This window comes from Anser anser, assembly GCF_964211835.1.
Source record: "Anser anser genome assembly, chromosome: 3".
NCBI classification, from domain to species: domain Eukaryota; kingdom Metazoa; phylum Chordata; class Aves; order Anseriformes; family Anatidae; genus Anser; species Anser anser.
Window position 1 is genome coordinate 81,551,390 of NC_139722.1, and position 22,871 is coordinate 81,574,260.

Consider the following 22,871-nt stretch of genomic DNA (forward strand, 5'->3'; position numbering starts at 1 on the left):
ACTTTCCCAGACCAGACGGTGCTCCAGAAGTAACATATGGAGCCTCTTGGAACAGGGTGGTAGTTGACTCCTTCACTCAGCATCACAGCCTAGTGATCTGTATTTGGCATGAGTCTGTCTCAGATAAGCTTGCTCGTAACTCTCTTCTCTCTGAAGTGGAGAGAAGGGCACTGGAGCAGAAATTAAGAATTTATTAAACCATATTTCATAAAAGCTATCTTATGTGTCTGAATGCTTAGGGCCTGTTTCTCATGTACGTGAAGGCACTGTGGCACAGCACTGTGGCAGAAGGCTCTTAGTTGCGGGAGCAGATTGCATTTAATTGCTCCTGTTGCCAGATTGGTATAGAGTGACTTCAGGGTTGAGGAAAAAGCTGATCAGTAGTAGTATCCTAGGGATCATGTTACACTTGTTCCCTGGTTTCCATTAGGGTTTTGTATTTGCTGTTTAGGGTGGTGTGTTGTCCTTAAATCAGTTTGGTTTTGGGCCCACCTAAAACATCTGCAGTCTGCGTCCAGTTGATTGTAGTAGCTGAGAAATGTGTCAGCTGTTCCTAGTAAATGCTGCAGGATGTGTGCGCAGCAGCTTTCTGCAAAGGATGTTCAGATATGGGATGGGTTTCCTTTGTGTTATTTCAGATCTGTGATTATTTCTACTGTGGTAGAGTTAAGAAGGCATATTTTGAGTTCAGGTCGCTGATGTTGTGTTTGTTCAGGTCCCCAGAGCACTCTGCAGTCTCAGCTTTCACAGGATCAGATGCATGACTTATGTGAAGAAATGAGCAAGGGAGGGAGGCAGTGCTCAAGATGAGGTTATGCTGGTTATTACGTTAGGGCATTAGTCACAGCACACAGGCAGGCTAGTTCAGGGCCACAACCCAACAAAGAAACCTATGCTGTTGGAAGAAGGGATTTCTGTATTGTTTGTTGCAGAAATGTGACTGTATGATATACTCAAGGCCCTGGTCTTGGATCATGCTGTGAGCCCTTCAGATTTCAAAGATTTGCCATTCTGTCCCACAAATGAATCACCTAATGAATGACCCTAACAATTACAGGCCTGTCAGTCTCATGTCAGTGCCTGGTAAAATTATGGAGAGGATGATCCTTGAGGTTATTGAAGTGCACCTGGGGGACAGCGCAGTCATTGGTCCCAGCCAGTGTGGGTTCATGAGGGGTAGGTCCTGCTTAACAAATTTAATTTCCTTTTATGATAAGATCACCCATCTAGTCGATCAAGGGAAACCAGCTGATGTGATCTTTTTGGACTTCAGCAAAGCTTTTGACACGGTTTCCCATAGGATCCTACTGGACAAAATGTCCAGCATACAGCTAAACAAAAATATCATACGATGGGTGAGCAATTGGCTGATGGGCAGGGCTCAAAGGGTTGTGGTAAATGGGGCCACATCTGGCTGGCGGATGGTCACTAGTGGGGTCCCTCAAGGCTCCATTTTAGGGCCAGTCCTCTTCAATGCTTTTATAAATGATTTGGATGTAGGCCTAAAAGGTGTTTTGAGCAAATTTGCCGATGACACCAAACTTGGAGGAGTTGTGGACTCGGATGAGGGTGGAAAGGCCTTGCAGAGAGATCTGGACAGATCGGAGAGCTGGGCGATCACCAACCACATGAAGTTTAACAAAAGCAAGTGCCGGGTCCTGCACCTGGGACGGGGCAACCCTGGCTATACGTACAGACTGGGTGACAAGACGCTGGAGAGCAGCCTGGTTGTAGTTGACAGCAAGTTGCATATGAGCCAGCAGTGTGCCCTGGCAGCCAGGAGGGCCAACCGTACCCTGGGGTGCATCAAGCAGGGCGTTGCTAGTCGGTCGAGGGAAGTGATTGTCCCGCTCTACTGTGCGCCGGTGCGGCCTCACCTCGAGTACTGTGTGCAGTTCTGGGCTCCACAGTACAAAAAGGACATTAAGCTGTTGGAGAGTGTCCAGAGGAGGGCGACGAAGATGGTGAAGGGCCCAGAAGGGAAGACATACGAGGAGCAGCTGAGGTCACTGGGCCTGTTCAGCCTGGAGAAGAGGAGGCTGACGGGGGACCTCATCGCAGTCTACAGCTTCCTCGTGAGGGGGAGTGGAGAGGCAGGTGACCTATTCTCCGTTATCACCAGTGATAGGACCCGTGGGAACGGTGTGAAGCTGAGGCACGGGAAGTTTAGGCTGGACATCAGGAAGAGGTTCTTCACCGAGAGGGTGGTTGCACACTGGAACAGGCTCCCCAGTGAAGTAGTCACTGCACCAAGCCTGTCTGAATTTAAGAAACAATTGGACTGTGCACTTAGTCACACAGTCTAAACTTTTGGGCAGACCTGTGCGGTGCCAGGAGTTGGACTCGATGATCCTTATAGGTCCCTTCCAACTTGGGATATTCTATGATTCTCTGATAATCAGGCTGCAAATATTTACTGCTATTACCGGTGAAGTTATCAAGCCCCGCCTGCTCCTTGGAGGCAGAAAAAGTCAAAATGATTTTGTGTTCCCAGTCCTGTGCAGGGCTTTATTGCTGTGACCTCTGGAAAACTGAGTGGGCATGTGTACACTTCATTACCTGAGCTACCACTGAGGCAGCCTTTGGCTCACTTAGTTGGGAAATATGTCTATTCCTCTTTCTGGGGTATCTTTTTTTTTTTTTTTTTAAACATATTCCAGCAGCACTGTGAACACCTTTTCAGTTTTGCAGTGCTCATAAGATGTTTTTTAGAATGGTGCAGAGATATCAGGAGGCACATGTGAAAGATCTCCTACATGCTTTCTGGAAGAGAAATTTTCATTTTTAATATCAATGTAGACATTTCAAGTAGAAGTTACATTTTTTTATCTGTGGCTGAATGAAAGAAATCATGATTGTAATTTGTATAGTGGTAAAATTGTAAGAGGTTTATTCATGCAGAAAGACTTCTGTTGTAGTACTGTCTAGGTCACTAATCACAGAATGACCAAGGTTGGAAGGGACCTCTGAAGATCATCTAGTCCAACGCCCCCTGCCAAGCAGGGTCAAGCAGTGCACGTTGCACAGGATGGCATCCAGGCGGGTTTTGAATATTTCCAAAGGAGGAGACTTCACAACCTCTCTGGGCAACCTTTGCCAGTGCTCTGTCACCCTCACAGCAAAGAAGTGCCCTCTCATATTCAGATGGAACTTCCTATGCTTCTGTTTGTGCCCCTTGTTTCTCATCCTCCTGCTGGGCACCACCAAAAAGAACTATGTGAGATGATATGTTGAGCAAAATCAGTTGCCCAAACTTAGTGATGCTTTTTGGTGTCTTGAGAAATGCATTCCATGTCTTCCAAGGTTGACATGTATAATTTTTAATGAAAATTGTGAGTTAGTGGCTTGAAGCAATCCTTGCTCTTCTAACATTTTTCTTTCTTCTGCCTGTGGAACAAGGCTCCTTTTTAGTCTGTCATTCTCATTGCATGTGTTCTCTTTTGCACGTAGAAAATAGTTATGTTGTTGCTGCAGTTGCTTTCAGAATGCTTTTCAGAATTTTCTTATGGATTTTGAACCAAAATTTTGATTTTCTGCTCCCATTTCAATTCAGTCCAGTCCCCCTTGCACTTTTCTGCCTGAGGGTTATCCTTTTGCACAGGTTTGCTCAGTTGATGGTGATTAAAGAAAAGGGAGATCAGGCTGGTTGTGTTACGGATAACTGTGGGAGTTAATTGATCTACCACTAAGATTCTTCTGTTTTTTTTGTGTGTCATTTTGTTTGATGTTTTTAATCTGAAAATAACTTAAAAAAATTATTTTACAGTATCGGCTTAAATTGTGCTTTAGGAGCAGTTGAAATGCGACCATTCATTGAAACAATTGGAAAATGTACAGAAGCCTACGTCATCTGTTACCCTAATGCAGGTGTGTTGTCTGTGCGTATTCCTGTGCTTGTGGGCAGAAGAAATATACTAACCATTCCATCTCATCAGAAATAAGAGCTGAACCACCTTGAAAAGGTGGTTATTGCTACCATGAACATGAGATTAAGAGTTTTATAAACTGCTGAAAGTGACTGTTGTTCTGTGCCAGTGAACCTAGAATGCTCTCTTGCATAATTAATAATGTATTGAGTAATGATTGCAAAGGTGATGAGGCATTGTAGTCCTCATCCAAATGTAGCTACTTTAAATGTGACTTTCGTGTAATTTAACTCTTCCTGTGGGCTTTAACAAATCATAATACAAGGAAAATTATTTTTCAAGGTCTTCCCAATACTTTTGGTGGTTATGATGAAACTCCAGAAGTGACTGCCAAGCATATAAAGGTATGAAATATTTCTTGTGAATGTGTTACATGACATACTTGTAGACAGGAACTCTTTGCTTGTATTTGTTACAGTACTGTTTCTTTTTTTGAGATGGCTCTATATGTCATTTGGATTGTTTTTAGATATTTTGCTGAATGATAGTGCTTTTGAGATACCAGGTTAGGAAAAACTACTTAAGAAACTCTGAAAACCTTAATAACTTTGGTGTCCTACACTTAGGTAGCTTTCCTATGCTTGATCTGTGGATATTACTCATTTGCACTCCTACATCGTTACTTTCCCATTTGGAAATAGTTCAAAAAAAAAAATAAAACAACTGAGCAGTTTTTATGAACTTGGAATTTTAGAGTTGTTTGTGTAGAATGGCTGAAGCTGGTGGTGTTCCAGTGCAAGGTGTTCTTCCAAGTGCTACTTGATCTGTGCAAGACAAAACTGTGGCTGGTGTATCAGCAAGAACACAGTGTCTGCTGGATGTTAATTCGCTTTTATACTACAGTACGACTGGTCTTTGATACTCATCCAGGTTTTCATTTAGGGCTTCAGTATAAAATAGGCCAGTTTCAAATGTAGTTTCCTGAAATAAGGTGTTGGAATCGCTGATCAGCCTTAGGTAGGTATCCACATCTCAAAACAAAGAAAAAGAAATAAAAGAGAAGAAATAGTACTTGCTTCTTAAACTATTTTTCTTGTGATGCCCTGAATTGCTAAGCATACAGAGAATATATATATCAGATGGCTTTATTAAAAAAAAATGAAATATTTTATTTCCTCCCCTTTTACAGAGTTTTGCATTGGATGGTTTGGTCAACATAGTTGGAGGTTGTTGTGGTACTACACCAGCACATATCAGGTACCTAATGAGCTACAACTTAGGGTGCACTGGAAAGTAATTGACATGCTGCTTCTGTGGAGCAATATTCCATGGCTTATCTTAAAGTTTTCTGAAAAGATGGATCACTTGAACAAAAATAGCAGCAGTATATGGAGTAGAAATAACCTGTCTTTCACGGTTGTTTGTATCTTGAAGTAGAGGCATGGTTCAAACGAGGATTATACCTATGCTGCTTTAATGTCAAAATTGTTTCAGAATTATTCCTCCCTATTTACCATTGGATAGAGTAGACTTGCCATCTCTGCTTCCTTACTCTGTGCATTTTTCCCCTTTCTGGCAATCTTAGCAACAAGGTAAAACTTAAAGTTTCCTTTGATGGTAGAAGAAAGAGAAGTATGGAGGTGCATTCGGGGAATGTCTAAGCAAGAGATCTGGAGCACTATACAGCTGTTGTTAGTCCTGGCCTGAAGGAGTGTTTTGCAACTTTCTCAGTAGAAGTAGGTCAGTGGAAAAACTTTCCTTTTTTTACCTAGGCTTAAAAGAGAAGGGGCCCTTATGGTTTATTTTCATTGTGATACAAACTGGGGAGAGGTGGTATGTGAGTATGTGGAGAGGACAGTATGTGTCACTCCTGAGTGGAAGAGTGGAACAAAGGGAAAGATAATAGCTCACAAACATCATGAATCATTCCAGCATCTGAGAAGAGCATCTCAGCAAAGAGCAATGCTTGCTCTTTGTTTTTTTCTTTTGCAGCAAACAGCAATTGCACAGCTTGGTAATTAGGAATATGGTAAGTCAGTGTGGTTGAGGACTGGTACTCATATCCATCAAGTATCCCATTGACATAGTATCTTGCATTCTCTATTTGATAAATCTTCATTTGTATATGTTCCCTGCGAATGGCTACAATCTTCTAGGAATATGTTTTTGGTTTTGGCCACACAAAGTACTAACTAGTCTTGTCTGCTCTGGGGCTAAATTGGTTATGTATGTATATGTCTAGTATATTATGTTTGAATCTTGTTTGGAGTAATTTAATTTTGATCAAAAACTTTCCTCTTCACTTTGTTCTTTCTGTAACAGGAAGATTGCTGAAGCTGTGAGATCATGTAAGCCTCGTGTTCCACCTTCTCTCTCTCAAGGATATATGCTGCTGTCAGGTAAAACAGAGTGTAACAGGTTGAGCTTTATACCTCATGCAGCCTTCTTCTATAAACTTATTTAATGTTTTCTGCTGATCAGAATGGTGTTATGACTTCCTGGTTCTACCTGAATCCAGCAAGCTTATTAATGTGTAAGTTTATCAAAATCTTATTTGGCTGAAGGATTAGTGGAACACTTTATTACATCTTGTGTAATATAACTGAACTGGCATATTTTACTCAACAGATCTTAAATACTTTGTAGTGGTTGAGTATCTTTACTTTGCAGTGAGGGAGAGTTAAGCACAGGGATCAGGTAATTTCACTGCAGTTGATGGCAGAGCTGGGAAGAGATCTTTGTTCACCTGCTGTGAGACAGCTGCCCTGTGTTACCTCAGATGTGGATACAGTTGTACTGGGATAGTGTTCCAGCAACACATCTAGATCTAGACCATCTTTTGTTTTAGCTAAGTCTGGATCTGTATGTTACTAAGTCAGGCTTTCCTTTAAGTCTACAAGTAAAACAGCGCCTTCTTTTTGGGCTGGTATTTCGTATCTCAAGTCAGTTTAGCATAAACTGTTTAAATCATGGTTGACTCATAATTTCTTGCCGTAGCCCACTCTGTTCCGCTATAAGGTTCATTTGCCTCTGAGGTGCCTGCTGCCTGAGGGTCCTGCTTGGCTGGTCTCTCAGAACTTAGGTATGCTTTGTTCGTCAGTCAGGTCAGTGGGCTCTTTCTCTGGTGGTGGTAGTCATGAGATAACATAGTTGGAAATTGAGAAGAAGGTATGTCTGCGCTTGCACATAGATGTGTAGAGAACTGTAGCTTCGTGTCATTTTAATTGGACAAATTTAGTTGTTATGTTTTGCCAGTTGGGTAAATTATTGACCCTTACTGAGGAAGCATAAAAACATTTGGCATGTGTTGGAAGTTGTTTCATTGCATCTCATTGCTACTTACTCAAGTGACCTGGTGTGCTGAAGAATCACTATTCTTAAAGTAGAGTAATAAAGTAATAGAGACTTCTATTTCACAACTTTAAAAGTGCTTTATTCTGTTTTCGGTTTTTACAAAAATGTTCAAAAAAATCTTTTTAAGGTCTGGAGCCATTCAGGATTGGGCCATATACCAACTTCGTTAATATTGGTGAACGCTGTAATGTTGCAGGATCACGGAAGTTTGCTAAACTCATCATGGCAGGCAACTACGAAGTATGCCTTTTAACAGTAATCTTAACAGATAATGGTATTTTTTCATTGCTCCGTTTCATTGTGTTATTAGTAGTTTGTTTTGCTAGCAAAAAGCACTATTCTACAAGAGTAAGAAAAGGAGAACTTATTTTCTCACAGCTCCTAATAAATGTGCAATAATAGTTTCAGAAGGGCTTTTTTGATAGGTGTCACAGGAAATAGGACTTTTTATTTTAAATTAAGTTACACAATGGATAGTGGTTTAGAAATTGTCCTAATCTGTGCTGTATCTAGGAGATTCTCAGTTACTTGAGATTCTGTCCTAAAGCATGCTCTGCTGTTGATGCAGTCAAAATTAAAGCCTTTGTTTGGTAGGAAGTCTGACTCTTAAGCACTTGCAGGTCACGAGGCAAGACCTATATAGACTTATTAAATAAAGAAAGCTTTAAAGGCCAGGCAGGTTGTTTGCAACCATGAGCAACTAAAACCTTTTTTTTTTTTGTCTTGCCAGTCAACAGAGTGACAAAAAAGAGAAAGGGAGCAGATATGGGTGTTAAATAATTACTTGGTCTGGAGGGAAAGCTTTAGTTTCTTAGTACTTGGTGATTATTCTGCAGCTGGAAAAAATGCCAAACAACTTCCAAAAATAAAGTACTCTGTGTTATAAAAGCACATAGCTTGTGACGCCAGACCCTTATTTCATACCATCACAGAGACTGTTTTCCTGTAATGATGGCAATCACAAGTCCTTGTTACTGTGCAAATCTTAGCTCTTTTTTTTATGTGTATGACCAGCTGTCTAAAATCAGTGTCATTCTTGGTCTATGGAGTCATATTTTTGTGAATAAAATAATTATCATTTGTGCTGTATTAATAACTTTTGTACATTGCCATACGTCACGAACCATTTCTTTATTCTTTTAAGGACTGTCCTTTGAACTTTCAAATGTTTATTTTGTTGGTTTGTAGGGTTACAGAGTTATTTTGGAGAGGTGAAATGTTATGTGAGAATGACTAGGCTGTTTTCTGCTGACTGAATTTTTTTTTTTTTTTGGTTTTGAATCTGTTCTTTAGGAAGCCCTGAGTGTAGCCAAAATGCAAGTTGAGATGGGGGCCCAGATTCTTGACATCAATATGGATGATGGGATGCTGGATGGTCCTGCTGCAATGACCAGATTTTGTAACTTGATCTCTTCAGAACCTGATATTGCAAAGGTTGTAACTGAGTCCTTCCAAAGCACAAAAAGGAACACTTTATTGAGTTGGAAACTGCCTTTCAGAAATTTTGATATTGATTTATTTAGTAACCAGTTCAGATGCTTAACAAGCAGGTGTAGGTGTTACCTAATGGGGAAAAGGTGTTGTAGTAGAGAAGGCCACTGGAGGGAACAGAGATTTTAACAGTCTGTACCTAATTTCAGCTAAATTTGTTATTCTTTTTCATTGGTTAGAAAAACTGAGTATAGGTTCCTTTTGCAGCAGTTATGAGCCATATCTATATATTGGCAGTGTATAAGCGTATTGCTTTCCACAAAACTTAGAATTGCTATTGATATAGGCTGGTTTTAAAAGATGGTTCTGCAGAGTGCGTTCTCTGAAAGTGAGCATCTCATCCAGAAATCCAAGATAGTACGGGGAGAAACAGAGGTCTCTATGATATGTAATGGAATTGCCATACGAGCTTTTGAGTTAAATTTGCTCTGGGTTTTAAGTTTAAAGCAAAGTGAATCTACAGAAAAACATCTGAAAGCTTTTCATTCATAAATAATGCTAAATGTTGTTTGCATTTTTATGTCCAAATGGGCAAGCAACATGTGGAATGCTTAACTCATAACTTGTATGTATCCCTTTGCTCACTTCTCTGTTCCTTACAGGTGCCGTTATGCATTGATTCCTCAAATTTTTCAGTGATTGAAGCAGGTTTGAAGTGTTGCCAAGGAAAATGCATTGTAAACAGCATCAGTCTGAAGGAAGGTGAAGAAGACTTTCTGGAGAAAGCAAGGAAAATTAAGTTGTATGGAGCAGCTGTGGTTGTCATGGCTTTTGATGAAGTGGGTCAGGTGAGTGTTTGTTAAAGGAGGTCATTTTCTTCTAGAGTGTAATGCTTTGTTTCATTGGCACAGGTGATTTAAAGAGGTCTATATATAGTCTTAGCAATAGCTTTGACCCTGATATGTAAGCATTTCTTACGCTGCTCTCATGTTTGAGGAATTCGAGTTCTGCTCCAAGTATAGCTCTGCTAGCACAGGAGTATCCCTCTTGCTATTCAGACATGTTGAACTATTTCCTCCTTGATAAAAAATATTTTTAGTCCAGAAACTGAGTTTTGCGTGCAAGTGGAACCTCTGTGAATTCATTTAGTTCTTTCAAAAAATGCATATTAAAACTTTGCATAGGATGGTGGATTGTTGAGGAACAAAATTATTTTTAGAGTTGAATCGAAACTCCAAATACATGTGTGGTGGAAGTGGTGTTTTTAATACAAAATTATTGCGTATGATCTTTTTCATCATTCATGACGTTCAGACTGGGATTCCTCAGTCTCGATTTGGTGGAATTGTAAATAATTTCTGGGGGCTTTATTTTTTGTGTAACTTTCATGTCAGAATTCTTTTTCTTCACCAGGCAACAGAAACAGAAACCAAGATTGCAATATGTTCCAGAGCTTACCACCTACTTGTGGAAAAAGTGTGCTTCAATCCAAATGATATAATATTCGACCCTAATATTTTGACCATAGGGACTGGAATGGAAGAACATAACCTGTATGCTATGAATTTTATCAATGCTACTAAAGTCATAAAAGTGAGTTGTAAGTTTACTTTAACTCCAAGTATTTTATTGGGATTATTTAAAAGGAAAGTAAACAAAGACTACCACCACCAACAAAGCACTGCAGTAAAATAATAGGCGTTTTAAATTATCAAGGGGACTTTTCCTCTGAAGTGCAGACATTTCCCAGTATTGCTGTGTTTCCAGTAGAACTTTGAGTAGTTCTATAAATATTTTTCAACCTGCTAACTCTAATGTAAATATACTATATTAATTAAATGAGGTAACAGTCACATTCAGTGTTATGGCCAAAAGGACCTCTTTGAAGGCTTGTGAAAGCTGTCCTTTTAAATTAACATAATTTCCGTTACTGTGGATGGGTTTGTGCTATAACCTGACCTTTTATTTAGCTAAAGTACTTGTAAGGAGGAACAGCAATGAAGGGCATCACCTGAATACAGCGAAGTAAGCTGTACTGTTGCATTTCACAAGGCAACTTAATTGATCTGGAGATGTTCTGTCAGTAGCAATCTGGGGCTTGAACATCTGCACAGGATATCTTGTCACCACAGGACTTTAGGATGGGAATATGCACCCTTGAGGTTAGCAGCCTAGCTACTGCCTGCTCCTGAGTCATGGGAGCAGGCGGGTAGGTTGCTCCTGTATCCAGAGGAGAAGCATGTTTGGGGGATGGAAGGCCCACAATGAATCTGCAGGGGGAACATCTGGAATCCTGCTAGGGGGGGACCTATGCATTTAGAACAGCGCCAGTGACCATGGGAACCATAGTAGTTGTTTACATACAGCTAGGATGCATTGTTCCTTGTATTTGTAGCTTTTTCTACAGAATTTTGGATTGTTTTTCATGAATTTGAATAATTAGAAGGATGTGGAACAAGGAGGGGAGAAGGGGTGCATAGCCAGTTCATCGCTGCTCAGGGCCAGCTGCTTTATGGACTGAATGCTTTGCTTAAGTTCTCTTTTTGGAAAGCCCTTTTCTAAAATTTGTGTACAATTCTCACAGGAAACACTGCCAGGAGCTAAGATAAGCGGAGGTCTTTCCAATCTGTCTTTCTCCTTTCGAGGAATGGATGCCATTCGGGAAGCAATGCATGGAGTGTTCCTTTACCATGCAATTAAGGTATGACACATGTTTGGCTTCTGTACGTTTGTGCTTGGCCGATGGAGTGCTGTATCTGACAGTCCTGGTTAGGGGATTCTGTATAGTGGTTGTTTTTGTGTTTTGTTTTTTTCAGTATGGCATGGACATGGGAATTGTGAATGCTGGGAATCTGCCAGTATATGATGATATCCACAAGGAGTTGCTACAGCTATGTGAGAATCTAATCTGGAACAAAGATCCTGATGCGACAGAGAAGCTTTTACATTATGCTCAGGTAACTTCAAATTTTAAGCCTTGGAGAGTTGTTAGCTTAGCACCTTGGCTTTAACACCTCCATGTTGATGATATGGAGGAACAGCCTATAAAATGCATGTGTGTCAATCTAAAGGTGGGTGTTGGCAGTTGCTAATGATACTACAAGTGATTAGTTATTAATACAGAATAAAATGTGATCTCTAGTGGACTGAGCCCGTCCAATTTTGCAGCTGCCCCAAAAGATCCTGGAACAGAGTTCTTCTGATGATTCAGGAGAAAAAGTTGCATAGGGGTTCTCTTAACAGAAGTAAAAACAAAGAAACAAAACGGGAATAGGCCAACCAAACAACCAAATCAAATCCTGGAGATGAAGCATAATAGGCAAGTGTGCTGTGGGAGGCAAAGAGGAAACCCCTCTCTCTAGTGGTGATGGCTTGCTTGGAGTATATGTAAAAGGTGAAGTTCCTGGCTTCCAGTTTACATAATTCATGTCAGAGTGGGGATCTGCTGTCAAATGTTTTTGAAATCCTGTTGTGGTGGTGGTAAAAGACACAGGTTACACACCTGAAGGTTTCCAGATTATCAGACATAAGATGACTGGCAAAATCCTGTTCTGAATTGAACCTGCAGCAAAAATCTCTGAGTGAGGGATGGATTCTTAGGTTTAAGTGTGTAAGTGTCCACTTCTTTTGTATTTCGTGGTAGTATTATTTCTATATTTCTGGTTTGTAATTTGTACTATGGTGGTGCCTGAGATTTAGGAACAATGGCAGCATGTTGAAAACCAGTGCAAGAAGATTCTCCCTATCCCTTGTGCTTAGGCTATTTTGTGTGGTGCTCATAATTCACCTGTGAGAGATCTTGTCTGTGTAAGAGTTTTAGGGTAGTCAGGGTTACGTGGAGAGGAACTACGAGAGAAAGGGAATTAGAAGAAAGGGAATGCTTAAGCAGTGTTTCCACAGAAAGCAGAATATGAATCTAAATGGAGCATGAAATTAGAGATGTGAATCAACTCCTAGGTCTAGAAGTTTGGGAAGCCATTGTTAATATTCCAAATATTGGAATCTTTTCAAAAGAGACTCTCTTGATTCAGAACACTTTTAAAACCTCTATTAAAAGTTAAAATCCTAGCAAAACCTGCAACTTTCGGGGTTTTACTGGAGGTAAGCATCCTGACTGGGTTTCATCTCAGCTCTGGAGAAATGTGAGTGGCCAAATAGGTGGTCACTTATAGCTAATGAGGCGTATTATTCCATAAGGAGGCATATTTCAAAATATTTATTCAGAATTTCCTCTGATTTAGTGAAACTGAATGGCTCTAAGTTCTTCTGTCTAAAGGCTTTCTTTTAGTACAAAAGTGGACTGATCAGTCAGTAAGTTCATATGTTGTTTTTATTTTATTCTGCACAAAGAACATACAATGTGCAGTCCCATTTCAAGTATTGCACCTCTATTAGAGTGCCCTCCTTGTTCCTTCAGGCGATAGTAACATACCTTGCCAGTTGCTTGAATGCTAGGTATTTTGGGAGAGTGAAGAACTTAATCCTTATGAATTTAGGAGATGAATTTTTGTCTGAAGTTCGAGATTAAAAGACATTTTCCATGAAGTGTATATCTGCAAACATCGTCCCATTTATGGCAGTGGTAGTTGTACTTCTAAAGACTTTTTTTTTTTTTCTCATCCTTGGCATGCGATATCATCATCCCGTTTGTAATGGTCTGCATATAGTGTTTGCCGCTGTGGTCTGGTCTCTGCATTGCCCACCTTACAGTTCCATGGGTTCTTTTCAGTTTGGAATGGTTCCCTTCCTGAAGACTGTGGCCAGAGGTTCAGGAGCACTTCATACCTTTTCACAGAATCACAGAAGCGCTGAAGTGAGAAGGGGCCTCTGGAGACCTTTTAGTTCAATGCCCCTGCTTAGCGCAGAGTCAGAAAGAGTAGGTTGCTCACGGATGTGTTCAGTTGGCTTTTTAATGCACCTAAGGATATAGACTCTAGCATCTCTGTGGTCAACACATTCTTCCTTTTATTGTCTTTTTACAAACTGGACCTATGAGTGGAATTAGGTTTGGTAATGAGAAGCTGTGAAGTTAGCTAACATTTGTATAATTGAAGACTTGTTCAGATTTCTGTTCTACTGAGTGAGATCTAGTTTCCATGACTTTTTTTCTTATGGCTTTATCTTTAAAAAGTACAGGTGAGTACTCATAAGTATAGGAGGTTCATTGGGACTGAAAGGCATCAGATTATGTGGCGTAGCTGAGGGACAAAAAGAAATGACTTGCCTGAAGTGTGGTGGTTGAAGTAATCGATAGTGTATTTTTCCGTGAGCCTTCCTAGGTTGGATGCTTGTGAGCTTTCTTGCATTGTGAAGGCCTTTTGGCCTTTGCATTCGTAGCAAAGGAGAAGGGAGATGGGGAGTATCAGGCAAAGAGAGTATGTGAGAGGGTTTGAGCCTGTCTATGTGCAAGGCAAACAGTAGTTCCATAGGCCTTCTGATTGAAAACATCTGTGATAAGGAATAATATAACCTACTCCAGCAGTAACTGAATTAGTGCCAAATTAATTAGAATTTTAAAATGGAGTGTAGTGTGTGGGCCAGAAAGCAATTTAAATTATGTTCCCAGAAGTAAAACCCTGAGGATTAGTCATTTCATCATTTTTTTAAGAGTGTGAAAATTATTAGAACTGCTCCCTCTTTTTTTTCTTGTTTATGTCTTCACTGAAATAAATACTCTCTGTGATACAGACCTACAAAGTGTCTACAGTACATCACGTGTTTGCAATGTGATTTGCATGTATATATATAAAAAATACACCTCAAAAACCTTTAGAATAATCTAAAATTTTGTGGATCAGTACTTAATTCTCTTCATTTTTCTAAAAGTAAAGTCCATAGTTGTAATTCTTGTGCTGGCAAGCTCATATGGTTATCTTTTTCTTTTCAGAATCATGCCCAAGGAGGAAGGAAAGTGGTACATACTGATGAATGGCGGAAAAGCTCCGTGGAGGAAAGGCTGGAATATGCTCTCATAAAGGTGAATCTGTGCAGAAAATTGTCCTGCCCAAACAGATGTATAATTCCAGCTCTTAAACTATAATAGCCACCCTTGGCTTAAAACTTCCTCTGCTGCTATTCTTAAAAAAATATATTAATAATGAATATGTTACTAATTAAATACATTAATTAAATATAGTAACAGAGAATTGTGGTGATTTTTCTTTAAGCTTCACAAGCTGAATGAAGTCTTTGACCCTTATGTTTTTTTCTTGTAGTGTGGGTGGAACATGTTGTTTTTACTTTCCAGTGTATTGTGTGGTGGTTGTTGTTGTTGTTGTATTTTGTTCTTTAACGGTATTGCACTGGGTAACATTAGTGCTGAGGGAGCTGTCCTTGTGTAAATGCGTGATTCTGTTATGACATAGTTGAAAAACAAACAGACCCACTAATACTGGGGACTATTGATTTGAATAACTTTGTTCCTCAAAGCTATGGTTTTTCGTTTCTCAAGAAAAGCTATTTTAAATACACATTTGAGGTATTCTTAGAGTAGTAATATCTAAAGTTATCTGTGTGTACATTGATTGTGATTTTTTTTGGCATGAAGACAACTAAATATAAGTTGTATTTTTAGAAAGATAAAAGCTTTTACTCCTCCCCGCCCCCCCCCCCCCCCCCCCCCCCCCCCCAGGGCATTGAGAAGTATGTCACTGCAGATACAGAAGAAGCGAGATTAAATCAGGAAAAATATCCTAGGCCTCTAAACATAATTGAAGGACCTTTGATGAATGGCATGAAAATTGTTGGTGATCTTTTTGGTGCTGGGAAGATGTTTCTGCCTCAGGTAAAGAGAACATGATGTCATGTACTTCCTGATTCGGCAAAACCTAACATTGTAAAATGTTAAAAAGCATTCTATGCTGTCTGCCATTTTCAGATACAGCTCTCGAATTGTGAAAATTCTGACAGTGCTAGGAAGTGGCCTTATTTCTTCTGTACTTTGGAACTTGAATTTCTTTATATAGTTTTATATATTTCTTTCCTTTCTTTCTGTGTGTTTTTGCTTTATTTGAAGTGTAGTTTTAAATCTGGACGCATGAAAAGAAGCAAAAGAAGAAAAAAAATCAAATATCACTTGATTACAATCAGGCTGCTCTGGTTAGTACCTTCTAAGTCTGGGCCTGTTAGTAGATTTTCATTCAGTTGTGAGTGATCCAAAGGATTGCATTGTGAAAGCAAGTGTCATATGTAGGCCATTAGCCCAATAGGGCCAGCAGCCTGTTGCTAAAGAATGCCCTGTAAAGCCAGAACGTGGGTTTGCAAATGAAGTTTTGTTGATTGTTTGAATGGGTTTAAAAGAAAGCTATGAGAAACTTTAGATTATTCCTGTATCTGATCTTTATTGTTTTTTTCCTCCTCCATTTATCTGTGCAGGTGATAAAATCTGCTCGAGTTATGAAGAAAGCAGTTGGCCACCTTATTCCCTATATGGAAAAAGAAAGAGAGGAAAGGAGAGCCGAACAGGGCAGCACGGAAGAAGAGGCAAGACAGTTCTTTATGCAGTAACTCTTGTAGCATGCCATGACAAAAAAAAGGAAATTATTTTTTGCTAATGACATTTATTCAGCATTTATGCTGAAGAGTTGATCCAGTCATATGGAAACTGACAATTTGGGCTTAATTTTGTGGTTTGTCTGAAATGTATAAAGTGCAGACTTTGTGAAACTTTGCTTGGTGTGTGCCTAACCTGTTGTCAGAAGTTTCATGATGCTAAAAGCTTTTGTAGACCTTTGTTTCTGGTGTTACTTACTTTTTGTACTTTTGTAGACATTTAGTAGTAGTATTATTTATTTATAGCATTTTTAACAGGGATTGTAGCAAATTATGCCAATTGATGCAACTACTTCTGCCCTTGGTAAACTCTAGAACTTGCTTTTGAATGTTCAAAGCCTTTTAGTGTGTTTCTCTTTTTTCAGCTCTTCCCCCCACCATTCTCCCACCTAAACAAACCAAATTCTTTTTTTAATAGATACGTTGTAACACCTTTTGTTATGATAGAATAGTATGCTCGTTATATGTGTAGCTGTGGCCAAGTTGTGGGCGACAAATGTTTTATGAAAAACAGGATCTGAATATAGTCTTCTTTTCATACATGATTTTTTCCCCTTTCTGAATACTGCTTGTACTACAGTATGGGAGATATGTAGAGTAATAGCATAGAAACAGAAATATACAAATGACACAAATAAAAGACTGGTCATAACTGAGTAGGTAGTAGCTTCCCAGAGAGGGTTGTGGTTGTTATGAATAACATATAGATCTTCAGTGTCTTATGACTGGGAAACAAAACAAAAAAAAGCCCACAAAATAACAACCTAGAACTTAAAAATGTGTGTAATACACAGTGATTTCTCTGCTCCATCCAGCACTCAGCCCATTGATAGGACCAGGGTCAGCAGTATCCCATTTTGAAAGTTGTACTCAAGGAAAATAACATGAACTAATGAAAGGGTCTCAGAAAAGAACATTAAGAATGATCGGAAGTGTAGACAATGTAATCTGCAATGAAAGTGTGGGAGTTCGGTTGTATTTGTTTGCCTTCAGACTTCATGTACCATTTAGTTTTCATATTCTAGACATACCTGCAGAAAATAAAGGAGTAAAGTTTTTCTGCATCCTATCAAGAGTAAATGGGGCTTAAATTTCAGTGAAAAGATACTTAAGTTAGACTGTGGTGGGAAGAAAATGTAATGGTATTGAAGCATAACAGTATATTGCCTGTGAAAGTTAAGAGTTTTTTTTCAGTGACTTACTATGTGGAGAAGCTTCAGGAGGGCATCCAGCCAGCCCTGTGTCTAGCTGAGGCCTTGCCAGTGCCCAAATATCTGGCATTCTGCAGCAGCGGGCCTTTCGGTTTCTGTATTGACTTGGAAGATCACTTTTGCCCTCTAATAAGTCTTGCATTTACATTGTTTTATAAACTGTTCCCCATTTGAGGTTTTCTTTCTTTTTTTTCTTTGCTATATGCTGTGCTTGGCAGTCCTATTACTGAATACTATTTTACTGCTTTTAGATTGCTTATTCAATTTGTCAAGTTGATCTTGAATCCTACTCCTATTCTTCCACATACTCTCTCCCTTCCCTTAATATCATCCTTATGCATTGTAGATAATTTTAGGTTGCTGTTGAAAATACCAAATGAATTTCAGATTCTTGTGGGCATTTCCTTCATAGCATTTCCTTTTCGACAGCTGACAGGTGGTGATTCCTCTGTGAGAAAAGTTTTGTCAACTACCTGTACATATACTCGAAGTAATTTCTTCCAAATTTGATTAATGGAGTATGTGGTAGGAGCACTGGAACACAAAGATACAGGACCTCCCTTGTTTTTCAGTACTAACAAGATCATATGCAGTAGAAAAGAGTTCAGAAGAAATGGACAAAATCCGTTCTTCAAATACGAATCTCTGCTTTACTGTATTTATGTGATAGGTGCAGTTTTGGTTGTTAAACATTTTTCTTCCACTCTTGACTTTGTCAGACTACGAAATTTATGTTTAATGTGCAGTAACTCGTCTCTAGTCCTGTGGAACATTACATTGTCTTCATGAGTTCTCAGAGGCAATACCTTTTATCATAATCTGGTATTTAGCACAAAAAAGACGAAGAATGGCAGAGTCTCGAGAATAGAGGATATTTATGTGTTTTCTTTGGCTTTCTTTCTGTGGTTTTTTGAATGGTTCCTAATACCTCCATTGAAATCATTTTACACTATATCTTTCCATTTGTTGTGGATCTATTGAGTGCTTGTCAAACATAAATGTAACGAATACAACTAACATTTTAGAAAGAAAAATGACCTGATAATCAATCCTGCATATTTTCAATGGAAGGAGAATGCCTAGTCTCTTTTCTGGATGTAAAGATGGTGTCTTCTCTCTAATACATCAAGCAGATCTGTTCTCTTGCTGTCATGAGTCACTTTTCTATGCGTCATCTCTCTCCTGCTCGTGCTGTTCTTTATTTTAATGCAGATGACAATGCTGGTACTTGGCACCTTCTGGCTTGTTCTGGGGATATTTGAAGTCAGTGAAAATCATTACCTTATTGCCTCCACGGGCAGGGAATTAGGGCCTAATGTGGCACTTAGTTCTCTGGCTAAAAAATGGGAAGTGGAATCTGGGAGGTCCTCAAAAATATAGCAAGAGATTGTGAGGTATTGTGTGTGACTGAAGAGGGCAGGAGGGAAAAAGTAGGGCCTCTGTCCTCCTGCTTTCTCCACCTTCTGATGGGCAAGGGTTTGGTCTTCCTCTCTGAATATTTTTGTCACTGCAGAGAAAATTGGAGAGAGAGAAGAATCAGCTGCATTTATCCCCAGATTTAGATGTGGACTCGGAGGAAAATGATTTGCAGGCTCTGGTAGCTGATCTGTCTGATGTTACCCAGGCTACTGTAACCTCCAGGACCGTTTTAGTCCAAGACTGCCAGGAAATGCAAAGTGTTGATAGTTACATTTGAGGATAAATAGCTGTGGCTGTGGATCTCTATCAAGATTAAAAAAAGAAGCCCGTTGGATGTGTGCCCAGAACTTGAGGACCTCCTTGCTTGAGACAATTGAAATCACAGTGTGCCCTAAATAGGGTTTATTTAAAATACTGTGTGCTCTGGCCCACATTGTTTGCTGCTCAGCACACGTTTTCCCTCTCATGTATAAATCCTTTTTTTTTTTTTTTAACTTGTTGTATCAGTTGCTAGTTAAATTATCAGTTGTTAATGGGGACAACTTTTTTCATCTCCCAGCCGCTGATTAATGTCTCTCGTTTTCTCTTATGTTCTAGAAATTTATTTTCAGATGCAACATTTTCGATTGCACAGGGATGGCTGACTTGCCTCCTTTTTGCTTTCTCGGTTTCCTGATCTTTTATAAAACAGGAACACTGGGGAGATGATAGTAAAAAATGTTTAGGAAACAGCAGCATTGGTGAGAATTCCCAGGGTCCTAACAAATGTGTTAGGACCATGGGAAATGCTGGTATCGCTCTTGGTAATATGTAAAGATTTCTTTTCCCCCAGAAAATTGCGATTACAGAAGGCAATGTAGATACATGAAGTAGAGAGCTACCTGATAGTGTCAAGGAATGTAACATGATTTGTAGAAGGGTCTTCTCCCCCAGTTCTGCCATCTGCCAAGGAGATGAGATACTGACTGGAAAAGTGGTAGTTTGAAAACAGAATGTGCTCAGGTTTCCACTTGATTTAGATTCTGTGCAATTCAGGTGGTTTGTTACTTGTGTCTCATCCTGCACCATCTCAAACGTGGCAGCTGCTCCAAATGGCAACACTAATGACACCACTAAAAACGTATCACAAATGGCCATGTCCTGCTGGAGAATTGCTGCAGAGAAGTTCGGCCTTTGCGCTGCTGGCAGGGCCTCTCTGTCAGGGCTGAATGCCGTCTGACCCAGGATCAGTCTGTGGTGGTACACTTTCCCTTCTTCAAGGAGATCGTTTTTCCAGCTTGTTTGTTCAGCTTGGGCAGTCTGAAGTAGCCTAATGAGCACATTGAAATGTGTTCCTTGCTATTTTTGTTGCATAAAAAATTAATCTCTTTTGCTTTTCTTAATTCCTGTCATTCCTCTCAGTGTTGCATTGGAAGATTACATTTGATGCATGACCAGGCATGTGATCGTGAACCTTCATTACCCTATTGTTCTAATACTTAAACTGTTTATTGGTGAGGAACAGAGGAGTTCAGTTATTGCACTACACAGAGTGCTATTCAGATGTGTTTTTTTCATGATTTTGTTGTTTTTTTAAATGTATATAAATGAATAACGTGCTTGATTTGCATGAGTATTTCTTGTGTGAATTTTTATTACCTGTATCTTTTAAAATAGCTTTTAATATTGGATATATTACCTTTGCTGATACTGAGGGAATGCTAAGGCTTCTGAGTAATTTAACCTGTGTGTTATTTGCTCAACTTTCAGGATCCTTACAATGGTACAATAGTACTAGCAACTGTGAAAGGCGATGTACATGATATCGGCAAGAACATTGTGGGAGTTGTTCTGGGCTGCAACAACTTCAGGTAAAGAGACTAAAACTAGGTAGCTGGGAACGTAACCATATAAGACTAGCTAACTCATATATTAGGCTAGCTGCAGCTGTGGTGATAATAGTTAGAGGTGGGCATTTACTGGGAACTGGCCTGTTACCCTAGCTGTAGTAGGGAACACGGATCATAACAGCTATTACTAATGTGGAGGCAAGAGGGAATGTAACATCTTTCTGTAATACCCTAATAAACTGGCATCTGAGATGAAAAAAGTTGGACTGAAATATAGGTCAGAGCATCAGTTTTTGCACGTAATATTAGTTAAATATAAGTTTAATGTCTTAAACATAGAAGCATAATACCTGGAAAAAAAAAAAACTGAAAAAAAACACAGGATAACTGTATTAGGCAAGACTGCCTGTGTGCTTTGTGGTGTGTTAGGAAAAAGCAAGTCGTGTAACATTCTAGTGAACCTCTTAGTATGTTTTTCAAGCTGTTCATTAACTACAAGGTTTTAAACTCACTGTGGTATGTTTTCTTAAATAAGAGATGAGATTCTAATCCTAATTCTGTGTTTCAAAAGTTGGGACTTCAAGAGAAGTCAGTGCTTTCAAGTCCTGTGTGCGTAATGCAGGGTTGACAGCAGTGTTGGAATGAATGGTCGTTTCCATGAGTCCTTTGTCAAGTGTCTGTCAAATGTTTTGCAGAACTGAATGCTTTGGAACTGTCTTACCACTCATTCGTTTTGTTTTGTTTTTGACTTGTCTGTAACTTGTTCTTTAAAAAAGAGCCAAATTGTCTCTTGTTTTAAAACACAAAGGGCTGAAGCAAGTACCAGTGTTGTGTATATGCAGTATATTCAGCTGCTTTCTTGAGCTTTTATTTTTTTTAAACGTAGTGAACTGAAGCCACGGTGCTTTCTGTCGCCATGGACGTGAGTGAGACTGAATGAAGCCAGCAGGCTGGCATGGCTCACTTGGGAAAAAAAAACAAAACACAACCAACCTTGACAGTGGCTAGGGCTAATAGGAATAGAATGCTAGCAAGGGAAGTGCAGCGTCTCATTTCATGAAATATAGGCTTTAGTAAGACAAAAGAAACTTGATGTGAATCAGTTTATGTTCCTGACATAAGATACACAAAATCTTTTAGTATTGCCTGAATGACTTCAAATGAAAAAAATTACTCGAAAACAAAACCACCCTCTTGCACTTGAATTTTCTTATCAACTGTGTCATCTGGAACTCTGTATTGAAAATTTTTCCAGACCCACAGGTGTTTCTTATATTGCAATTCCCAACTGAGGTCTTGAGAGAAACACAATCTCAGTTCTAACTTCAATATTAGGTTAGCCATTTATTGTAAGAGCAATATGTTTGCCCTTAAACAGAACTATTTGACTACTTTTTTAAAGAATCTTGTGTCATCTCACTTCTTTTCACAGAGTTATTGATTTAGGAGTCATGACTCCATGTGATAAGATATTGAGAGCTGCTGTTGAGAACAAAGCAGGTATAGAGAGATTTCATTAGTACTCCTGGCTTATTTAATTTTAAACCCCACTTGCTTTTTTTTTTTTTTTTTGGCTACTCATTGCATTTCTATGCTGTCTATGGTTTGGTCAGACTACCTTCAAGTAAATCAAAACTTTTGTGTTAATAGTAGCAAGTATTTAGTATTTAGCACTTATGTGAAACTTAGCCCAAGGAACTGAAAACCTGCATTAAAAGGACAACTCCAGGAGAGATGTTTTAGTATTTGTTTTACAGATGGATAAATGGAAAATTGGAAAGGTTAACTAACTTTGTGTTGGATCTTAAATAAGTAGAACTTGGCATTCAGCCTGCTAAAGCAAGGAGTGTGAAAAACAAAATGAATTGTACTAATAAAAAATGAACTTTCTTTCTGAACCAAGCTATAGTTTCTGTGAAACAGTCTATTGCATCTTGGAAAAGATTTGTATAGATCAGAGGTGGTGAAGTTTGAAAGCATTTGCTGTTTCAAAGGGCAGATGTTATAATTTCTGTACCTATCTTCTGAGGTTTGAAGTTTGCTAATCAGAAGCATTGTATATTTATTGTGAAACTAGAGCAGTAGGTGTTCAGCAGCTGTGAAGACTGTTTGACAAATGTCTTAAACTGGGGATTCAGAATCACTTTCATTCTTGGAAAGCTTTTACTTTCTAATTAAGTGAAACCTGGCTTCTAGACTAGAAATTACCA

At 39.2% G+C, this 22,871-nt stretch overlaps 1 protein-coding gene across 7 annotated transcripts in view; it reads left to right on the top strand.

Annotated features, from left to right (window-relative positions):
• Nucleotides 1-22,871, top strand: part of MTR (5-methyltetrahydrofolate-homocysteine methyltransferase) — a 53,912-nt gene that overhangs the window by 17,122 nt on the left and 13,919 nt on the right. For 5 of the 7 annotated variants that reach the window (XM_083828120.1, XM_083828117.1, XM_083828118.1 and 2 more), the window contains 15 exons: nt 3,767-3,867; nt 4,209-4,270; nt 5,056-5,123; nt 6,189-6,265; nt 7,348-7,460; nt 8,514-8,654; nt 9,314-9,499; nt 10,065-10,244; nt 11,236-11,352; nt 11,468-11,608; nt 14,539-14,628; nt 15,283-15,435; nt 16,026-16,133; nt 20,582-20,682; nt 22,094-22,161. In XM_083828120.1, the coding sequence (XP_083684246.1) occupies nt 3,767-3,867; nt 4,209-4,270; nt 5,056-5,123; nt 6,189-6,265; nt 7,348-7,460; nt 8,514-8,654; nt 9,314-9,499; nt 10,065-10,244; nt 11,236-11,352; nt 11,468-11,608; nt 14,539-14,628; nt 15,283-15,435; nt 16,026-16,133; nt 20,582-20,682; nt 22,094-22,161 (1,706 nt within the window). Of the gene's footprint in view, nt 1-3,766; nt 3,868-4,208; nt 4,271-5,055; nt 5,124-5,470; nt 5,607-6,188; nt 6,266-7,347; nt 7,461-8,513; nt 8,655-9,313; nt 9,500-10,064; nt 10,245-11,235; nt 11,353-11,467; nt 11,609-14,538; nt 14,629-15,282; nt 15,436-16,025; nt 16,134-20,581; nt 20,683-22,093; nt 22,162-22,871 lie in introns of those variants that run through there. The other 2 variants (XR_014581263.1, XM_083828122.1) reach the window with 2 other exon arrangements.